Source organism: Ammospiza nelsoni, chromosome 6 (assembly GCF_027579445.1).
Source record: "Ammospiza nelsoni isolate bAmmNel1 chromosome 6, bAmmNel1.pri, whole genome shotgun sequence".
NCBI classification, from domain to species: Eukaryota; Metazoa; Chordata; class Aves; order Passeriformes; family Passerellidae; genus Ammospiza; species Ammospiza nelsoni.
The window spans coordinates 53,053,340-53,071,425 of NC_080638.1; the positions used below are offsets into that span (position 1 = coordinate 53,053,340).

Sequence of the window (18,086 nt, forward strand, 5' to 3'; positions counted from 1 at the left end):
GTAAGATCATGGCCAGTGTATTTGATTATGAAAAGAAGTTCCATAAAGTATTTAAAGGGTAGTAAAAAGTTAATGTCTTACCTATCACTTTGACAATGTGTTAGTAGACAAGGTTTTACTAATTTTTAATTAATTTCTTAAAAAGGGCTAGAATGCTTTCTGCTTTCTCTTTCTTTCTCAACAACATACACAAAAACAATATCCCCCCAAAGCAGACTTGCACTAGGACATGAGATGGAAAACTTATGTTATAAAACCCATCTCCTTTTGCTTAAAACAGAGAGATGTGCTGAGAAACTGGTACAGTATGACAACATTTTAAACACAGAGGAGACGAGATTTATCTGGCTGGTATACAATATAAAACAAAAATCGAACACCAATGTTACAGTGCTATATTGAAACAAACCACATTAATTAGATGCTTTGAAGTCAAGCCTATATTTTCTTCAGCTTTTTCATGAATTATTGATCCACTTTGCTCATTAAATGGAATGGCAGGCTCTTGCAGTAAATGGACAAGTGGCTACAACATTTATATAATCAAATACGCTCTGCATCTGGCAATAAAACATGTTTGTGTGTAAAACATGCTTTCTGAATTGACATCCCTGCAAAACAGATTTACTAGAACAACCACATTCCTTTCCTTTTGTCTCTAAAGCACAGCTCGCCTTGCATCATCATGCAATCCAGCATTCTACTCTGATCGCGTTAAGCAAGACATTTTCCAAGAGCCCGTATTGTGCATTGAGCAACAGAACATTTCTCCTCTACAACGAGATGTAAATAAACTGTCTCACTTACCTTATTTTCTCCATTTCTGCCGCAGAGGCCTACAAGAAATCAAATAACAGGAGCAAGTGAATGAGAGCAGACGTTCACTCCGCAGATCTATGCATAGTTAAGGCTTTCCGAACGCTTGGGCTGCGGGGCGCGGGCGAGCCGGCCGCGCATCTGCACCAGCCGAGCGGAGCGGGGAGCGGAGCGGAGCCCGGCGTGCCCACGGCCACGGGCACCGAATGACTCAGTTGTAGCGCTGAGCCACACAACGGGGAGGGGAAAATAAAGAAGGAGAAAGGGCAAAAAAAAAAAAAAAAAAAAAAAGAAAAAGAAAAAAAAAAAGCCCAAAAGCGAGCAGCGGCAAGTAACAGGTTAGTGAGCCTCCTGGGTTTCCCAGGGAAAGTTGAATTGCGGTGCTACCCTCGGCGCGGTGGGCATGGCAGCGGGCCGGGCTGCCGGGGATTGACAGTGACTTCATCACACGTGAATTCGGAGCTCAATTCATCATCTTGCGCTGAGCCCGACAGATGGAAGGACACCAGCTCGCCTCCTTCGTGGGAGTTTCGAGTAATCAAATTACTTTCCTCAAGTAATGCACTATCTTGACAATTAGCATCTCAATGCACGGAGGCGCCGGGTTAACCCTTCGTGTGCCGCTGCCCCGCCTGCAGCTCCCGCTGCCCCCGGCCCATGCTCGGCTCTGCCCGCACCCCACAGATCCCCACGGCCCTGCCTGCTCATTCCATCAACCTGCCTCGGTCCTTTTCCCCATACAGATGCTGTAAATTCCTGCTTGTCTATAGCCCGGAGATTCATTAATTTCTCCAGCGCTACTTGTTGGCATAGTCTTGTTAACCCTTTGGTTTCTTTTTTGTCATTATCTCGTGCAGATCCTAAATAGCTGTTCCCGTTTCATTTCAGCACAGCACTGGCGCAGAATCTCATCAATTCTCCCAGTCCCGCTTTATTGTAACTAAGGAATGAGCACTCAGAGCAATCCTGCAATCTCTAGAGCCAGATAAATCCCAGCATCACAGAATCTCTTATTTATACTGAAAGCATTGGCCATTAATCATGAGCACTTTAAACCTTATTGATTAATAGCTAACAATCATATTTGAGTATGAAATAAATTAAAGATTAAAAACAGAGAATGTAAATTTAATCAGTTAACCAGCAGGAAATTTGTCAAACTGCCTAATAAAACATCCCAAATGACAAATTGTTGGTTCTTCGTTGCATCACTTGTCTTCCCTTTTTCTCATTTACTTCTGATTTGCCCATTAGAGAAGTTGTCAGTCAGGTTGGTGTTTGCACGGCAGTTTCTGATGTCAAACATTAAGGATTTTAGCCATGCACCATAACTTGGTAGGCAAGAAGCCAGCTGCAGGAAAAACCCTCCTCATTTTCTCAGTAACATCTATAATGCTTGATTACATGGTCCTTGCTATGTAAACATGTATCGCATACCTGCTGTGCTGGAAACACAAGGTTGTGTGTGGAACCTTGAGATTAAAAATGTAACCCAAGGACCCATAATTGCTTTGTCTAATTTGTGTCTGTCCATTGAATCCTGCATATTCTGTAGTGCACAGGAAATAGATTCAACATTGCTGATCAGAAAATGAACCACAGAGGCTTTCTCCCTGGGCATGAGAATCTATGGCAGACCCACTGGTTTGCCAGCTTGGCTCTCCAGACATGAGCTCTCCAACACAGCCCTGCTCATCATGTTCCTTTAAATCTTGGGGAGATGACAGTTCTTTTGCATGGCTGCTCACTATTTCTTTGCCATGAACTCCGGGAGTTGCTGTGCAGATAGAGTACTTAGAATACCTGATTTCAGAGCTTCTATTATGGCAATATCTGCAGCCATCAAGGGAAGACACCTGGCCTTGCTTTTGCCTAGTGCTTTGAATAATGCTGCACTCCTGGGGTCAGTGTGGGGGTTGCTTTGTGTGATTAAATCAAAGTATTGAGAAGAGGAGCTGTAGACTAATGTTTTGGTGATACTCATCTGTGAACGCAAGTGAGTCATTGGCTGCCAATCCTGACAGGAAATTAGTAGGGAGAAAAAAGCTCAGCAAATGCCTAACACCAATTCAAACAAGAAAACTAAACCAAGCTGCAATTACTTTTCTTTTCTTTTTCTTTTTTTTTTCCCTGGTAGGGGTGGGTTTTTTACCTCTCACAGTGAAAGCTCTTTGTACCATGTAATATGGCCATTTTTCCTTTGGACCATTGAGGATGTTCTACTCTGCCTTTCCCTGGCAGGTTGTGCAGTAAAGGTATTTATCTCTCCCCTCTGATGTGGAAACTTTGGGGTCAGATCAATCCTCCCCAAGGAGGATGCTCTGCCCCAGGTCAGAGACCTCTCTGGGCTGCAGCACTGCAATGCTCCATTGCATCTTTTGACAGGGATGCATTTCCAGTAAATAAATTGGAGCACAGGACAGGACTAGAGCCTGGATGTTCTTCAGCAGATTGCCCTGGCTTTCAGCCTAGGGGGTCAAATGAGTGTAACTGATATGAAAAGTGGTGAAAACAAGGACAGGAGCATCTGTAGAAACATAGCTTTCATCCCAAGCAGTTTATTTTCCCAGATAGCTGTGTCCCTTACAAAAGTAATGTTTTATCCCATTTTTTCCTTTTTCTTCTTCTCCCATTTCGTCCTTATCTCTACATTTAGTTTTTTTCCTTTTTTTTTTTTTTTTTTTCCCCCAAAAAGCCTAAACAACTCACAACTATTTCAAAAGTCTGTGGTTTTCTGAAAAAGCTCTGTAATTACAAGGTGACATTTTTACTAAGGCAAGATTGCTGCTCCTAGCCAGATCCCTGCCATTGATTTAGCCTGTGGAATTTTAGAGGCGGCATCATCCTCCCACTGCTGTCTATGAAGGCTCCTATCTGAAACATCTTCCTGAACTGATTCAATAATATAGTCTAAACAGCTCTGAATTGGCCACTTTAAGGACAAATCTTGTCCTCAAACTCTTATGGGACCTATTTTAAGCAGATAGACTGAAGTAAAGGCTGGTGCAAGAATGTCCTTAATGGTAAGTCATCCATAAATTGTTGCTTGTTAGTGTGTTGATTCATTTCAAGTGATTCTTGATGCCTAAACTGAGCAGTGATTGAAGCTGTGTGATTTTTTCAATTAAATATTTTAAATTAAGATCAGTAATTACCTTTAATTATAAAAATATCAGATGTGATTTATTTACATGGGATTTTTTTTTCAATATCAAAGCAGTATGACTAAAGAATTTATTTAATTAGCCTAAAAATAACAATTTTTGCTTTTAATAAAAAGTTTGGTCTGGGTAACTCAATAGGCTACATTTCTATATACAGTCTCTTTACTTAAAATACTGAGACTTAAAATACTGAGGTTTGAAGATTTTAATTTTTAAAGACATGGCGTGGCAACTATCCCTAGAAGCACTTTTGGGCAATGACTAATAATATTAATAGAAACCTGATTTTTTTTCCAAGTGTTTGAAGGAAGCAAAGGTGATGCGCCAAACAACTACCAAGACTCACCTTTTTTGGAAGTGTTAAACATTTAAAAGTACATTTTTGAGCAGATATTGAAATAGAAGTCAGTTACCTTTCTTTCTTTTATTTTTTTTATTTTATTTTTTTTAATATAATTCCCCACCCCTTACTTATTCCAGATTGCAAGTTGACATTCTTTGATATTCTTTGAGAACAAAGTCATTTGCAAAGTCAAGACTAAGAATATTCATTCTTAGTCATTGACATACATAAAACTTAGTGTAGTGATCTAGTTATTTGGGTTTTTTATATAATCAGGCTCTATAGTACTGATTATTGAACCTAAATATTTTTTAATGAAAAAGTCATACCGATGATCCATCATTCTATTCAGTTCACATTGTGTTTATGCTTTATTTCCTTTATGATACCTTTTTGAGGGATAAGCAATCATGGGATTTTAGATCTTTCTGATGTCTAAAGGAATTTCCTTCCTCGAAGATATTGAGGTTAATTTTCATCCTTCTGCATCTGCCCAATGTACGTGTGAAAAAAAAGTACCCTGGAGGTGAATTTTTAATTTTACTTATTAGCTTATGTTTTCTTGGAAAAGCTTTTCATTTTAGAGGGAGGGACTGGACCCAGGGTCTGGCTCAGTGCTCACCAAGTCCTCCCACTGTGTTCAGTGACTTTGGAGTTGCACTTTGGCTTGTTGCTACCAGAGGTACCAGAAAAGAAAGAGTAGCAGGAAGTTACTGCCACTCATTTAATCTTACTGTTCACTCAGATTTGTTTATTATGGTGGAAGTTACTTTTATTTCTTTGTTGAGGAAAGCTGTAAATGAGAGCTCATTCACAACAAAAGTTGTCTGGATTTCTGGCACATTTGTAGACTGTCACATGTTTTCAATCCAAATGTATTACTTCAAAACTCTTTTCTGCTCCCTGTTGTACTAAAGTTTTATTGATAGAAACTATGGTCCTTTTTCCTTTTTTTTTCCTACAGAGGACAAGAGTTAAAGATTGGATTTAATAAAAATTACAGACTACATAATTTGATAGGATCAATCTTTAATTAGATGTTAATCAATTTTTAGAGATTTCTTTTATTGGCTTTAAAGTACCACTCAGGCAATGCCTGAAGAAAGAGTAAAATTTAATCTATAGAAAGTTTAAAAGAGCTGGAGGAAGTGTCCATTTGCATTTGATTGTATTGAATGTATCTGATAGATGTTTACAAAAGAAGGATCATCTTCCTGTAAAACTCTTTCCTGAAATTTTCATGGAGGTACATAGAAAATTGATTCCAAGTCTCCACAGTTGTCACTATAATAGATATTTTGCTCAGAAAGCATGTGTCCACACCATGGGCCATAAAGCACCTCCACTCTGCTCATCTGAAGGTATTTCATGTATGAAACATGAAGAGGTTTAACACTGAGGGAAGAAGGCAGAAGCTGCCAAGGATAACAGCCTTTTTTCTTTCCATAGTATTGAACTTTTTGGAGCCACTGGAATGAAAAACATTTTATCTTGGGAAGAGGAATGTCACACGTATTAGAAATAATGGGAGGGTTCCATTAAGCTGTGGAGGGTTTTCATGTTGGACACAAGGCAAAGCATTTGCCAACCAATTTAGACTTACCAACCACAAGTAAGTCATAACAAATCTCTCCACACCACCAAGATTAGCATTGCACTTTCCCAGGATTCTCTTTCTAGCTGGGACCACATTCCGGTGTTTCTTGGGGTGAAAGAAGAAATCCTCCACAGTAACATTAAGTTACAAATGAAAACTCAGACGTTTGGGACAAACTGCAAACAGCAAAAATATGGCTATGGACAAATGGACCTAACTCAGAAAACAAAAAGATAAATTGTCTTTTTATTAAATTGTCTTCTTAGAGCAGGTGATTAGGTTCAACACCCAGAATTTTTACTCTGCACCAGAACACCAGTACTCCGTCATGCAATGTTCATAAGGCTGCTGGGATCCATCTTGAAACAGATTTATCCTGTTTTTTCTGAACATTATTAAATTGATTGAAATTGGAGGGTGATTTTAACCATGTTAAATTTTGTATGACCGGTTCTCTCTTTGATCTTGTACCAATTTTATGTTTAAAGCTTATTACTCCCACCCTGTTTTTACATTCCCATACACATTTATGAAGAGACGTTTTATCTAAGCAGGAAAACAAGATGTGATTCTCTGGCTGCTCTCATAAGATTGTATTCCTTTCCCTCAGTCATTTCAGTATTCCTTCTCTGGATCTGTTCCAAATTACCTCAAATCTGATTTGAAAATGAGTAATCAGAATATACATTACGTACAAAGCACCTTGGCAGTACCTTGTATGGTGGATGTATGCTTCAGTGACTCTAAAGAAAATATATCTGCAGTGCATCTCAGGATTGTCTCAGATTTCTTGTGCTTCTCTCTCATTTGAGGCTCACAGATGTTTTATTGTCTAACAACAGACCTGGATCTCTTTTTATCTGCTGCTGGCAAATTATGAGCTCCACAAAATAAAGTATTGATGTGGATTTGTTATGTTAAAATTCCATTGCTCTGCTTACAAATAAACCAGTTCTTATATGAGCTTCCTAATTGTTGTCAATACCTTGAAATGCCTTTATTATTTAGGCAAACCTGTTTATTGGCTCAGAGTCACTAACAATTATTTGAAACAAAATATGTCTAAAAATCTTCTTTGAAAATTCCAATAATCCCTTTCCAACATTACAGTCTTCCATTTTAACATTTACATAGGCTTTTCATTCAGATTAATCATCTTGAATTACTCTCTATTTTATAACTTTTACACACTAATTCTCAACTGCGCACTTTATGAGCTACTTTGTGCAAATCTAGATAGATCATGACTTGTTCCCCGCGTGTGAAATTGCTTCTCTTAACAAAAAGTTACTTTTGCAAAAATTGTCATGTTTTATGCCACCTCTCTTCATCCTTGATTGCTCAAGTTGCTTGACCACGAAGCCTTCGTTTCACTTCATGTTACATTTTCTCTTCACCACTTAGGATGTATTTGTACCATTGCACACAGAGAAAAGGTTTGCTTCTGAGCTTGCCTATTCATGTGTCAATTGAGCGAGATTTTGGACTGGGGATTACTGCAGGATTCCTGACATCAGCAGAGTGAATAGTAGTAATTTGCCTTACTTATGATGGTTTCTGTTAAACCTTCCTCATCCTTCTTCAGATATCCTCCAAATATTCCCTGTTCACTATCATTCATACTGAAAGATGAGGGAGAGTATCTCCTTAATAACTGGACAAGATCTAAGTTATTCTGACCTTCTGTCTGACCTTCAACATACAATAGGTCTTCCTTCTTTCTTTTTTGCTTTTGTTTTTCTGTCTGTATAGCTGAAGACCTTTTTATCACTATATTCTAAAAATCATTAGCAAGGTCTGATCTCACTGAATTTTGGCTGAAACAGACTGGGAAATAACCATAAGAGAAATAAGATAAAAAGAAATATTGGGAATTTTTCTCACAACAGGCAGTTAAATTCTCCATGACACATCCTGCATGTGTGAACATGTATCAAATAGCAACATATTAAATTCAAACTGTAACCTAAAGGCTTCTCTTTTCATGGTGGGGAAAACATTGCATTCTCAAGCTGTTTTATTTCCTAATATTTTAGAATCTTTATTTTGCTTCCTTAGTTTCTTTTTCACTCTGTAAAGTCTCAAAACCACATTCCCAGCAGGGGTAAATTAGCAGAGCTCCACTGAAGTGAAGTCTTGCTGATTTATATCACTGGAGGTTCTGCTTTTAAATGGCTGTTTCAATGAGTCAAGCTGATTTCTGTCATACCCAGTACCCCCAAGTAGCATGAATGCTGTCGTTTCTCCCAAAAAATGGTCCCAAAAGAAGCTACACCTCTTCTCCATGTCACTGGGAAAATCATCCATGTCACTGGGAAACCTGAGCAAAAGACCATTGAAAACAGTGGGCTTACTACCTTAAAATGATAGTTCAGACTCCACTTAAATAATTCATTTTTGCTCAATCTGATTATTTGAATCTGTGCATGTAACTACTACGATTAAATGCTTGGTTTTTATGAAAACAGTCCTTGTAGTCATCAGCAGAGATGAGGATCCATAGTGCTAGGAGCTGTGCAAACTCTTCAAATTGAAAAGGAAATGTTCCATGACCTGACCAACACGAGTAGGCACAGATCTGTGCAGTGGTTTTGTTTCCTTTAGGGTGCAGCCACACAGCAGCACTTGTGACCATGGATTGATGAACTGTTTTCTTCAGAGTTGTTCATCATCCTCTGATGCAGTAACGTCAAAAAAAAATTAAAATAGTGAGGTGAAGCCACACTGCTTCCAATCCTCTGAACTCTTCAGTCCCATCCAATGCGACCCCACCAGCGACAATGTAGCTGTAAATACATTATGTGAGACTGAGAAAGAGTAAAATGCAATCTAGTTGACTAAATGGGGTCTGTGTCTCCTAAACTAATACATAACACTGCTAACTGCACGTTGCCAGCACACGTATGTGGCTGTTGTAACACAGACTGTGGTAACTGCCATTACACACGTGATATTAAAGCACTTAGCCACAACATTTGTCATTTTAAAAGATCCTGTTTGTCAATAGATAATAAAAAGTGGTGTCTGAGACAGTCAGGAGTAACTGCAATGTCCTGGTGCACTGACTCCTGCCTGGGTAGGTGTGGATTTGTACCGGGTGGGACCAAAGCTTGGCTCACCATGGGTGGCACATGAATTCTGACATAGCTGCTCCTATGAACTTCTGTATTTGCATCTTTGTATCTCTACATATGTCCCTGCATAGTGAGGATGTTTTGTTCATGAATGTTGAAGATGGGAAGTGGGAGCGAGAGATGGAGTGGGAGCAGAACTGCAAAATTCATACATCCTACGCTTGTGGAACTTTGTTTGTTACAAAACATGCGTTTTGTGCTCTAACTGCATCCATACCTGTCCAGGTGATAAAAGTAATCATATGGGGACCTGTTAAACAAAACTTCACCTTTAGGTTTTGTTATTGTCCTTAGTTCTGTACCCTGTGTTCAGAACCACCCCTAAGAGAAAAGTTCAGAGGAGGGCAACCAGAGTACTAGGAAACCAAAAAACTGCATACCAAAACCAAGATTGCAATGAATAAAGATATTTGTTATTCAAACAGGGTAAAGATGGCTGTAGAGAATGGAAATCTACCATTTTTCATTTTCAGTGTGGATTAAATAGGAAATCATGGATTCAAAGTGAAGACAAAAAATGTAGAGAAAGCGTTAGAGGTATTATTTTAATCACAGAGATAGTTATGTGCTGAGGAGATTTCCCATAATAGCTGTGGCACGTTCCATAAAGACTGGAAGGATTTGCCAACAACTTTCCTTTCTTGGGGCAGGAGGGCAGACTAGACACCTTTTATGGTTTTCCTGACTCTTCTGAGTCCATGAACTGAGGCCAATACAAATCAGTGCAAATTTTTCTTACAACAAATGGAGTTTTCTCTCTGCTTTACTGCCTTTGACATGAGTCAGTTCCCAAGGCACCACTGGGACCTGTACACTGGGGACTTGAGCAGGTCTCCTAAAAGTAGGACTTTTGTGTTTGTGACTTTTGTCACTTATGAACTTGTCTATGGACAGGCAAGAGTAAACTAAACAAGGTGCACCAACATACCCAGGCAGTGTCACAGATATTTCCTTCAAAACAAAGGCAAACTTCAAAGCTTTCACTTCTCCTGTCACAACACTGGTGGAAAACAGTATCTGTTTATTGATTCACCTTATTTTTCATCCTACTTCCAACCAACAGGAGTGGGGCTTCAAAGTCATACCAGTGGTGCTACATCTATTTCTGGAACAACAGTAATTCCAGGGAATAAAAAGCCCCAGCCTGTGATGGATCATTTGGATTTTTGCCTGTAATTGTTTAGGAGAACTTTACTTAAGCAATAAAAGAATGAGGCCAGAGAATAATGCTAAGGAGAACTTTGATCTTCCTCCTTCAAACCAGTCTTCACCAAAGGAATAGGAACTTCCCAAAAGATAAAAATAGTCTCCCCACAGCCAGAGCAGACTGGAAGGGAATTAGGATGTTACTCAAATGAAATGAACTTGTTCTAGTCACAACTTTGACTTATGTGCCAGGAAAATATAAATATGGGGAAGCAAACAGATCATATTCCTAGAAGTGCTGTTGGTTGATGCTGCTTTTCTTTTTATGGCAGTGCAAAACCTGCCTTGTACATTTGTGCCCTCAGTTGTGTTAGGCTACATGCAAATTATGCTCCTGTAAAACAGGCATATCTCAGTCCTTCTCTGTTAAATTGTAGTGTCTTCTGCTATCCACATGGAGGCCCAGAAGAGGAGTCATCATATATTCCTAATATATATCTATATTAGAGATGGATGTAATTATATGGATAACTCACTTAGAGCCTTAAGATGGTGAATATTAATTACCATCAAATAATCTGCTAGGTAAGATAGGGCTTAGAGATGTACCTGTTTTAAAGAAAGCTCAAGTTCCTTAAGGGAGTCCCAAGGCCAGGCAGTGTCAGTTAAAAGGCAGAAGAGACTTGAACTTTATTCTCCCAAGTTTTTAACTAATTTTCTGACTACTTCATCTGTCTATTTAGTACATTCTAGCAGGGTATGAAAGTAAGAAAACTCCTTTTTCCAGCTTACCTCTGCACTCCTGCATGAGCCAGGCAGGTTCCCACTCCAATATTGTCTAGGAAATAGATTCCTAAGCTGTAGTGATTTTTGTTTCTGCAAAGCCATGCTGTTACTGGTGTGTGTCAGCATTGCTGAGTCCACTGGTGTCACCGTAATAATTTGAAGTATAATACAAGATAACTTTTATGCTGGACTTGGATGGTGTCTTAATTGCTACAGGGTCATCAGAGGTTTTTTTATTTTCACTTCACTGTGCATTAGTATTCTTCTCAGGGGTTCTTTTCTGGGAGTTTAAAGAAGTCTGTTCTTACTCCTACACAAAACGTGGAATTGCTAGGCTTTACTGTGGAGACATTAAATCAGACTCTGGAGATTCCTTTGTCAAAAAGGAAGCTGTATTGTTAAAATTACATCTGGCTTTTGCACGTGTCACATTTCACAGAAGCATTGAGCTTGTATTATCTAGTGGCTTTGCCTGCAGTCTTTCTTCACACAGTGCTATTTTTAGATTTTCATACTGTTGGAATTCAATAGTCTAGTTGTCAAGGCAAGCACAAGAAGATAGTTAAGGTTGAATTTGTCAATGATTCAGCCATGTTCATTGCTACTATTACTATATAATCTTACCATAGTGGGGGACAAATCCCACATTTAGGACATGTAATTGCATGGAACTGTCAGGTTTTAGATTGAAATTATAAAGTGCTTAAATATAATTACAATCCAAGTTTGAATCATTAGAGGGTAAGTAGAAGATTATCAGAAGATTCTGAGGGAAGCTATAGTTTTTTCTGAAAGGAATGACAGTCACCCACAATGTGACTTCAGCTAATGTTTTACCCTTTTTCCTCTCTCCTGCCCCTTTTGTCCCCATGGGCACTTTCTTTCATATAATCTTTGTCTTGGTACTCTCCTTTGAAGGAGAAAAGAGTTTGGCCAATGTGCTAGGTGAGGACAGTGAAGGATCAGATCAGAACATTGCTCTGTCCTGGCGCATGAGGGGAAATGAAGGCATTTGCAGTTAAATAGGATCAGGATTAAAATCCATAAAAAGGCTGGCTCCAATCACCGATAGATTGGGGTTTAACATTGTGATGTTACACTGAATAACTGAAAAGTCATGAATGAGAAAATAGACATTATTCTTCATAGGTGTATACCTTTGTAGCATATACCTATTTAAACCGTGCTAAAGGCAGTGATCCACTAGAGCATAAAACTGATACAGAGATCTGAATACAAGTGTTGTTTCATTGAAAATAGCACGATCTTGTGCCTAGCAGAGCTCCTGGGTCATAAAGAATACAGAATTTTAAAAATCACCAGATTATAAACCTCAGTGATTTCTGATATTCTTACTATTCCCTCTCAATGACCACAATAAATTACTCTGATTTAGCAGATATGGGATATTTCCTCTAATTCAGATAAGATTAAGAGATGGAGTCAATGTAAAACTCCACTGTGGCACCCCTGCCTCTGCCTGCACATGTTCTGAGATGTTTGGGTGCCAGGGAGACCAATGCACTCCTGTTTCTGTGGCTGTAACCAGGGAGGTGCCAGAGGTGCAGTTGGTAAAGGATGTGGTTTGAGGGTGCTCAGGGTGCAGATTGTCTGCCTGCAAGGCAATGGAAATGGTGGGCCTGGGGATGGCCAAACTCTCCATCTGAACTGACTTAAATGAGTTCAGCTCTTCCTATGCTGGCAAAGACTTGTCGCCACACTGAAAACAAGATTCTAGATATCAGACACCCAAGGTACTATTGATTAAAAAAAGGATTTAAGGGTGCCATATTATAGATACATACCTACTTGGAGATATCCTAGGACTCTTAAATTTTCCTGCTGTACAAAGTTTAGTTTAAATCACAATTTTTAAACAATAAGCCATAAACTTCAGTTGTTTGAGTGCTGTCTGGCAGGAAAACCCTGATTATTGCCAGTTTGCTCTTTGCAGTGTGGAAGATTTGCAGGATGAAACAGCAGTCTCCTAGCAACCACAGATCCTGTAAAAATCTTCTCTTTGATAGTTCTTAAAATATGTTAATGCCACTAGATATTGCAAAATAAAACATTGGGATCCACACCTAATGAAAGAAAGAATGAATTTTGGTTTATATCTTCAGTCCAGAATAACAATGCACTAGTCAGCAACAGTTCTGACAGTGACTCAACCCAGTTTGGGTTGCTAACCATTTTTGTTTTGTTTAATTAGATCTGCATTACTAAATCCCAGTAGTGCAAATGCTTATACTAATAATTGTTTATATGAGTAGTCCCAGTGAACTTCATGTGACTATTTATGTGTTTAATTACTTGCTGGACAGAAGATTTACTGTCTGAATTTTAGTGGGCAATATTTTAAAGGACTGCTCCTCTCTCTTCCCCTGGTTATCTACAGGAATCTTATTAGGAGATTATTCTCTGACAATTTTTTATGCACATGCTGAGAAATAGAGAATTTAAATCTTGAAAGCGAAGTCCAAAGCTCACACCCTTATGGGAGATTTTGATTCAGCAATTATCTTGTCCTTAGAGCATCTAAGAGTGCCTTACCCCTCCAAAGTGCAGTAAATCTTTCAGGGTGAGGCCCTGGGAGCAGGAGTGAAATAAAAAAGGAGCAAGCATGTTAATCAATTCAAATGCCTACTATGAGGGACAGCTGCAGTGGTGTGCCAACAGACATCAAAAGGGCTACACAGATGTAAGCCAGCCCAGGATGCAAGACTCTGCATTTAATGTAGAATCCCAAAGGATTTATTCATGCTGCTGCATTGCTATTTTTAATGAATGAAGCAGGAAGGACCATGGTGCCAGGCAGAAGTTATTGTAAGGGAGTGAAATTCCTATTTCTGAAAAATAAGGAGAGTTCACAAATGGTTTTTTGTCCCCCCTCAACCATGCCTTTCTGAAGAGACAAAAGATTTAAACAAAGAACTGCATGAAATAGCTTCTCAGGAATCTCAGAATTAGCAAAAATTTATCTTCCCATATGGAGCTGAGCTATAAAGAACACGTGCATGCTAACTCTCTGTAGGGCAGTGGAGATAGTTAGACAATGTACAGCATTTCTCATCCATTTCTACTGATTATTGTTTAAATGCGAAAGAATCTCATTAGTTTTGTCTTTATTATGCTCATTATAGAGGCTTCACAAAGATAAAAATGGCTTTTCCTTATTTCTCTTACAGGCAAAGAATAACTGACCATTTGTGGTCACAATATCTGCTTGGCTTATTTTAGGGAGAAAAAAGAGGTGACAGAACAGAAGTGAAGCATTTGAGAGGCAGTGTCGTGTCTGTCTCCTCCAGAGCAGCCCTGCCTGAGCTCTTGAGTGCAAGAAGAAGGGAACTTTCCTTCTGTTGAAAGCATTTCTATTTGTAGCATACTGAAAAGAGCTGCCACTAATTTCTATGCATGCAATCAGTGAGTAAAGCTGCAGCAAAGTGGAGGGGGAATCTCCAGGTAATGAAGTTCTCTGTAAGTGAGGGCTATGGCCCTCTTTTGAGGAGTTGTAAGCAGGTATTTCTAGATCTTACAGATTTCTTAAACTGCTAAGAAATATTGCAGATATCTGATTGTGCCCTTGTATGGAGCTATGATATTAAGAATTTTTTTAGAAGTTATTGCAAGGGCAAGTAAATTTCTTTCTGTGAGTTCACTGGTGTGTGCTCTCTATGGATACAGCCACTCAGATGATTACTGCAATGGTCCCAAAGGAAAGCTTTTTACAACCTTTATTTATTTATAAGTGAGATTATAAGCAAAAAATAAAGATTGTAAACAGGCCTAAAATAGTTAGACAATGTATTGCTATTTTTATCCTACTCTTCCTCTATTTTTATCCTACCCCTTAACTAGCAAAGAATGATGATGGAGTTTCCTGACTGTAAAGAAATACCTTTTTTCTCTACTCAACAAGAGTTTGTTTCTTTATGCCTGCATCGCTGTTTAGCACCATAGTACACCTTGTCCCCAAGTTTGAATTCTTGTTATAAGGCAGACAGATTAGGCAAACTGTACTCTTTTGTGACCCCATATTATTTCTGAGCCACAGACCATATGTCAAGCAGTGCTATTGACCAAGGTCAGTCAGCCACCTATTCACATCCCAGGTGGCTGCTGTTGAGATTATAAAAAGGGGCTGAAATGTAAGGAGAGCCTATCAAAAGTCTATAGAGAGAAGAAGAATGGAGAGGTATCAAATAATGACAGCATACACCTGCAAACTTGTCATGTTGCACTAAATAAATTTGTAAGAGAAGTATTATTCCTTTGAAATTGTGTCTTCCAGTGCTTTGCTAGGCTAATGGTGCTCTGATGAACTCCTGACAAAGAGTTGGGGAGCAGAGGTTCTCACTTCTCCCAACCTGCAGAGATGTTACAGAACCGCTCTCTGTCTCAGGAGGTCAACAGAAAGTCACCAAACACTGAGTGTTTGTAGAAGAAATGCTTTCAATATGGGCCAGGGAAGGTTCTCCCTTACTAAGTGTCAGTGGAAGAGACTGAGCAGAGCCTCACCAAAGTGACTTCAGCCACAGTGTCCCTCTTAATTATTTAAAAAATACTTCTGGATAGCTACAAATGGAAAAAGAGAGGATTTTGCTCCACTGGCAGCAGAACTGCTGTTTTGAGGGTGGGTTTTATTTAGCTGTCATTATTTCAAAGGGGCTGGGCAAAGTTTGAACTCCCATCACTGCTGTAGGAGAATGGCAGGTTTGGGCATCAGAAGGACAAATGGGATGAACAAGAACAGTCTTGCAAAGACTCAAGGATATTGCACAGGCTTGGAGGAACAAGCATCTAAACGTGACCCTAATAAGTTAATGAATAGTGCTTTATAAATACTGTCACCACATGCTGGCTTCCCAGTCAAGGTTAAATGAAGACAAAGTGACTTTTAAGAAGTCAGCTAAAAAGGGAGATTGTGATTCAAGCAGCGAAGAAACCTTGTTAGAAACCTTGATTCAATTCCTTCATCTACTTCAGATTTCCTTTCCATTAAGCTTCTCAAACCCTACTATCACCAAGATAAATAATTGCACTCACATATGGAGGTTTAGGGTTTAAGTCTCCATCTATCCTACAATTTGCATTTTACCAGCACCACAAATATCATTGTTTCTTCCTGTATATTTATGTCACAATCATACAGTGACAATTACAATCATAATTTTATTTCAGTTTGGAAAGCTGTATTATTACTGCACTGATTACATGAAAAAGACAAGGATAATACAACTAGTAAAGATTCAACTAGTTAAGCTCTATAAACTGAAATATATTTTGTATCTGTCAAAGGTTTTATTTTGCATTTAAATTGATTTTTTGTATCAAAGAGGGAAGATGTAGCTGTGGTTCAAGACTTCATCTAGTTTCACAAATCTTGCTTTTTGCTTCATTCTTTGAGTGACAATGGGACTATCCAGGAGATGGATTTGTGCCTTACCATCTCTACATTGATACAAGTAAAACAAAGATTGTAAACAAAGTTTCACAATATAACAAGGAGAGAAAAAGAACAAAGGACTGTGAAATCTTCAGAAGCAAAAGGAGATGGACTCATTTAAAAAAAAAAACCCACAGGCAGTATCATATCTTTAAAACTCTAGTGCCTTACTATGGTAAGGAAATGGGGCATTAAATTAGGTATAAATTAAACTGAAGGCACATTTATGTTGGTAGTGGTCTTTGGTGTTACAATACCGTTGTATCTCAGGCAGATTCTCAGCCCTTGTCCAGAAATAAACAAAGGGAGGCTATGCATCTGCCAAATGCTTTGTAGTGAAGTAGAGGAATTTTAGGGCTGAGAATCTGCCTGAGACATTAATCAGGGATAGGCAGATCGATAAAGAGTAAAGCATATAAACACCTACAAGATATGTAGGGGCAAATAGCTTTCTGAGTGGACAAAACAGAAAAAAGCCACAGGGAGAACTTCAGAATAGAGAATTGTCATCTCATACAGCTGTACATTTCTCCTTCAAACAGTGAAAACATGAGGAACTCAAGTAAGAGAACCAGAGAAAGGATTATCCCCAGTGTGGCAGAATACAGAATCCATTGAAGCAAAAAAAATTATATGAAGCATAAAATAAAAGGGAGTGAGATAATTAACTAAATTAGGGAAGAGTTAAAAAGAACATATCTAGAATATCTAGGAGCAAATGGAAAAGATAAGGCTTAGCAGAAAAATTTTGGTATATAATATTATGACATTTTTTAAGTCAACTTACCAAGAGACTTTTTCACAAACACTGTAGGAAAATGTCAGAGCCAACCAAAGAAAGCCCTTCCTATGATATCTTTTACAACTGGGAAAGGATCTAAATTTACAGACTGAAATTCTGCCTCGATCTCCTGTGTGATTTTTGCTGTTTGATGCAACTGTTTCCAGAATTCCCTCCAACAGGCATATTCCTCTAACATAGAGAATTCTCTTTAACTTCCAGTTTGGTATTAGTATTTATCAGTGAGAAGATGACATCATGCTTCTCTCTCTTAGACCAAAGGGAATGGCAGGGATTTGCCTGGAAGCCTGTACTTCAGACATCACTAGGAAAGGGCTGCTGGGATCATCTCCTCTTTAAGGCTGCAGTGAGGCCAGTCTAGCACCGAGGCCATGCCTACAAAGCCAAATGAACCCTCTGAAAGAAATATTTCGTGCTGCCAGGTCATTATTTCAAAAAGAAAAGCTGCTTTTTTTCCTCTTTAGAGCAATAACTGACACACATGAAATGAGCCAGTCAAGTTTTATAGGGAGCATTCATACTTTTTATTACACCGGTTGGTACATTTCTGAAAAGCAAAGAGTAAAGCCATGACATCATTGAAACTTTATTTGGGAGAAACAAATGTTAAACACAAAGAGTCTTCATTGTTGTTGCTTTCTTTCCCCAGGTATTGGTATCAGTTGGCCAACAGAATTTCTCTTGTTCTGCAAACATTGCATATATCCTTATGAAAGTTAGAATAACGCTGCAAAAACATGTGGCATGGATTTATATCCTTCCATATTTTTCTACCACTGTATACAGTTGAATTTAGCTTGGTGATGGCCTAAACACTCCCCTCTCTCCTAGTTTTCCACATCAATGATCTCC

The 18,086-nt window shown here is 38.7% G+C and overlaps 1 protein-coding gene across 1 annotated transcript in view; it reads right to left on the bottom strand.

Moving 5' to 3' along the window:
* BEGAIN (brain enriched guanylate kinase associated) overlaps positions 1 to 18,086 on the bottom strand; it is a 151,515-nt gene that overhangs the window by 115,514 nt on the left and 17,915 nt on the right. The window contains exon 2 of the mRNA XM_059474539.1: positions 808 to 836. Within this exon, the coding sequence (XP_059330522.1) occupies positions 808 to 836 (29 nt within the window). The remainder of the gene's footprint in view (positions 1 to 807; positions 837 to 18,086) is intronic.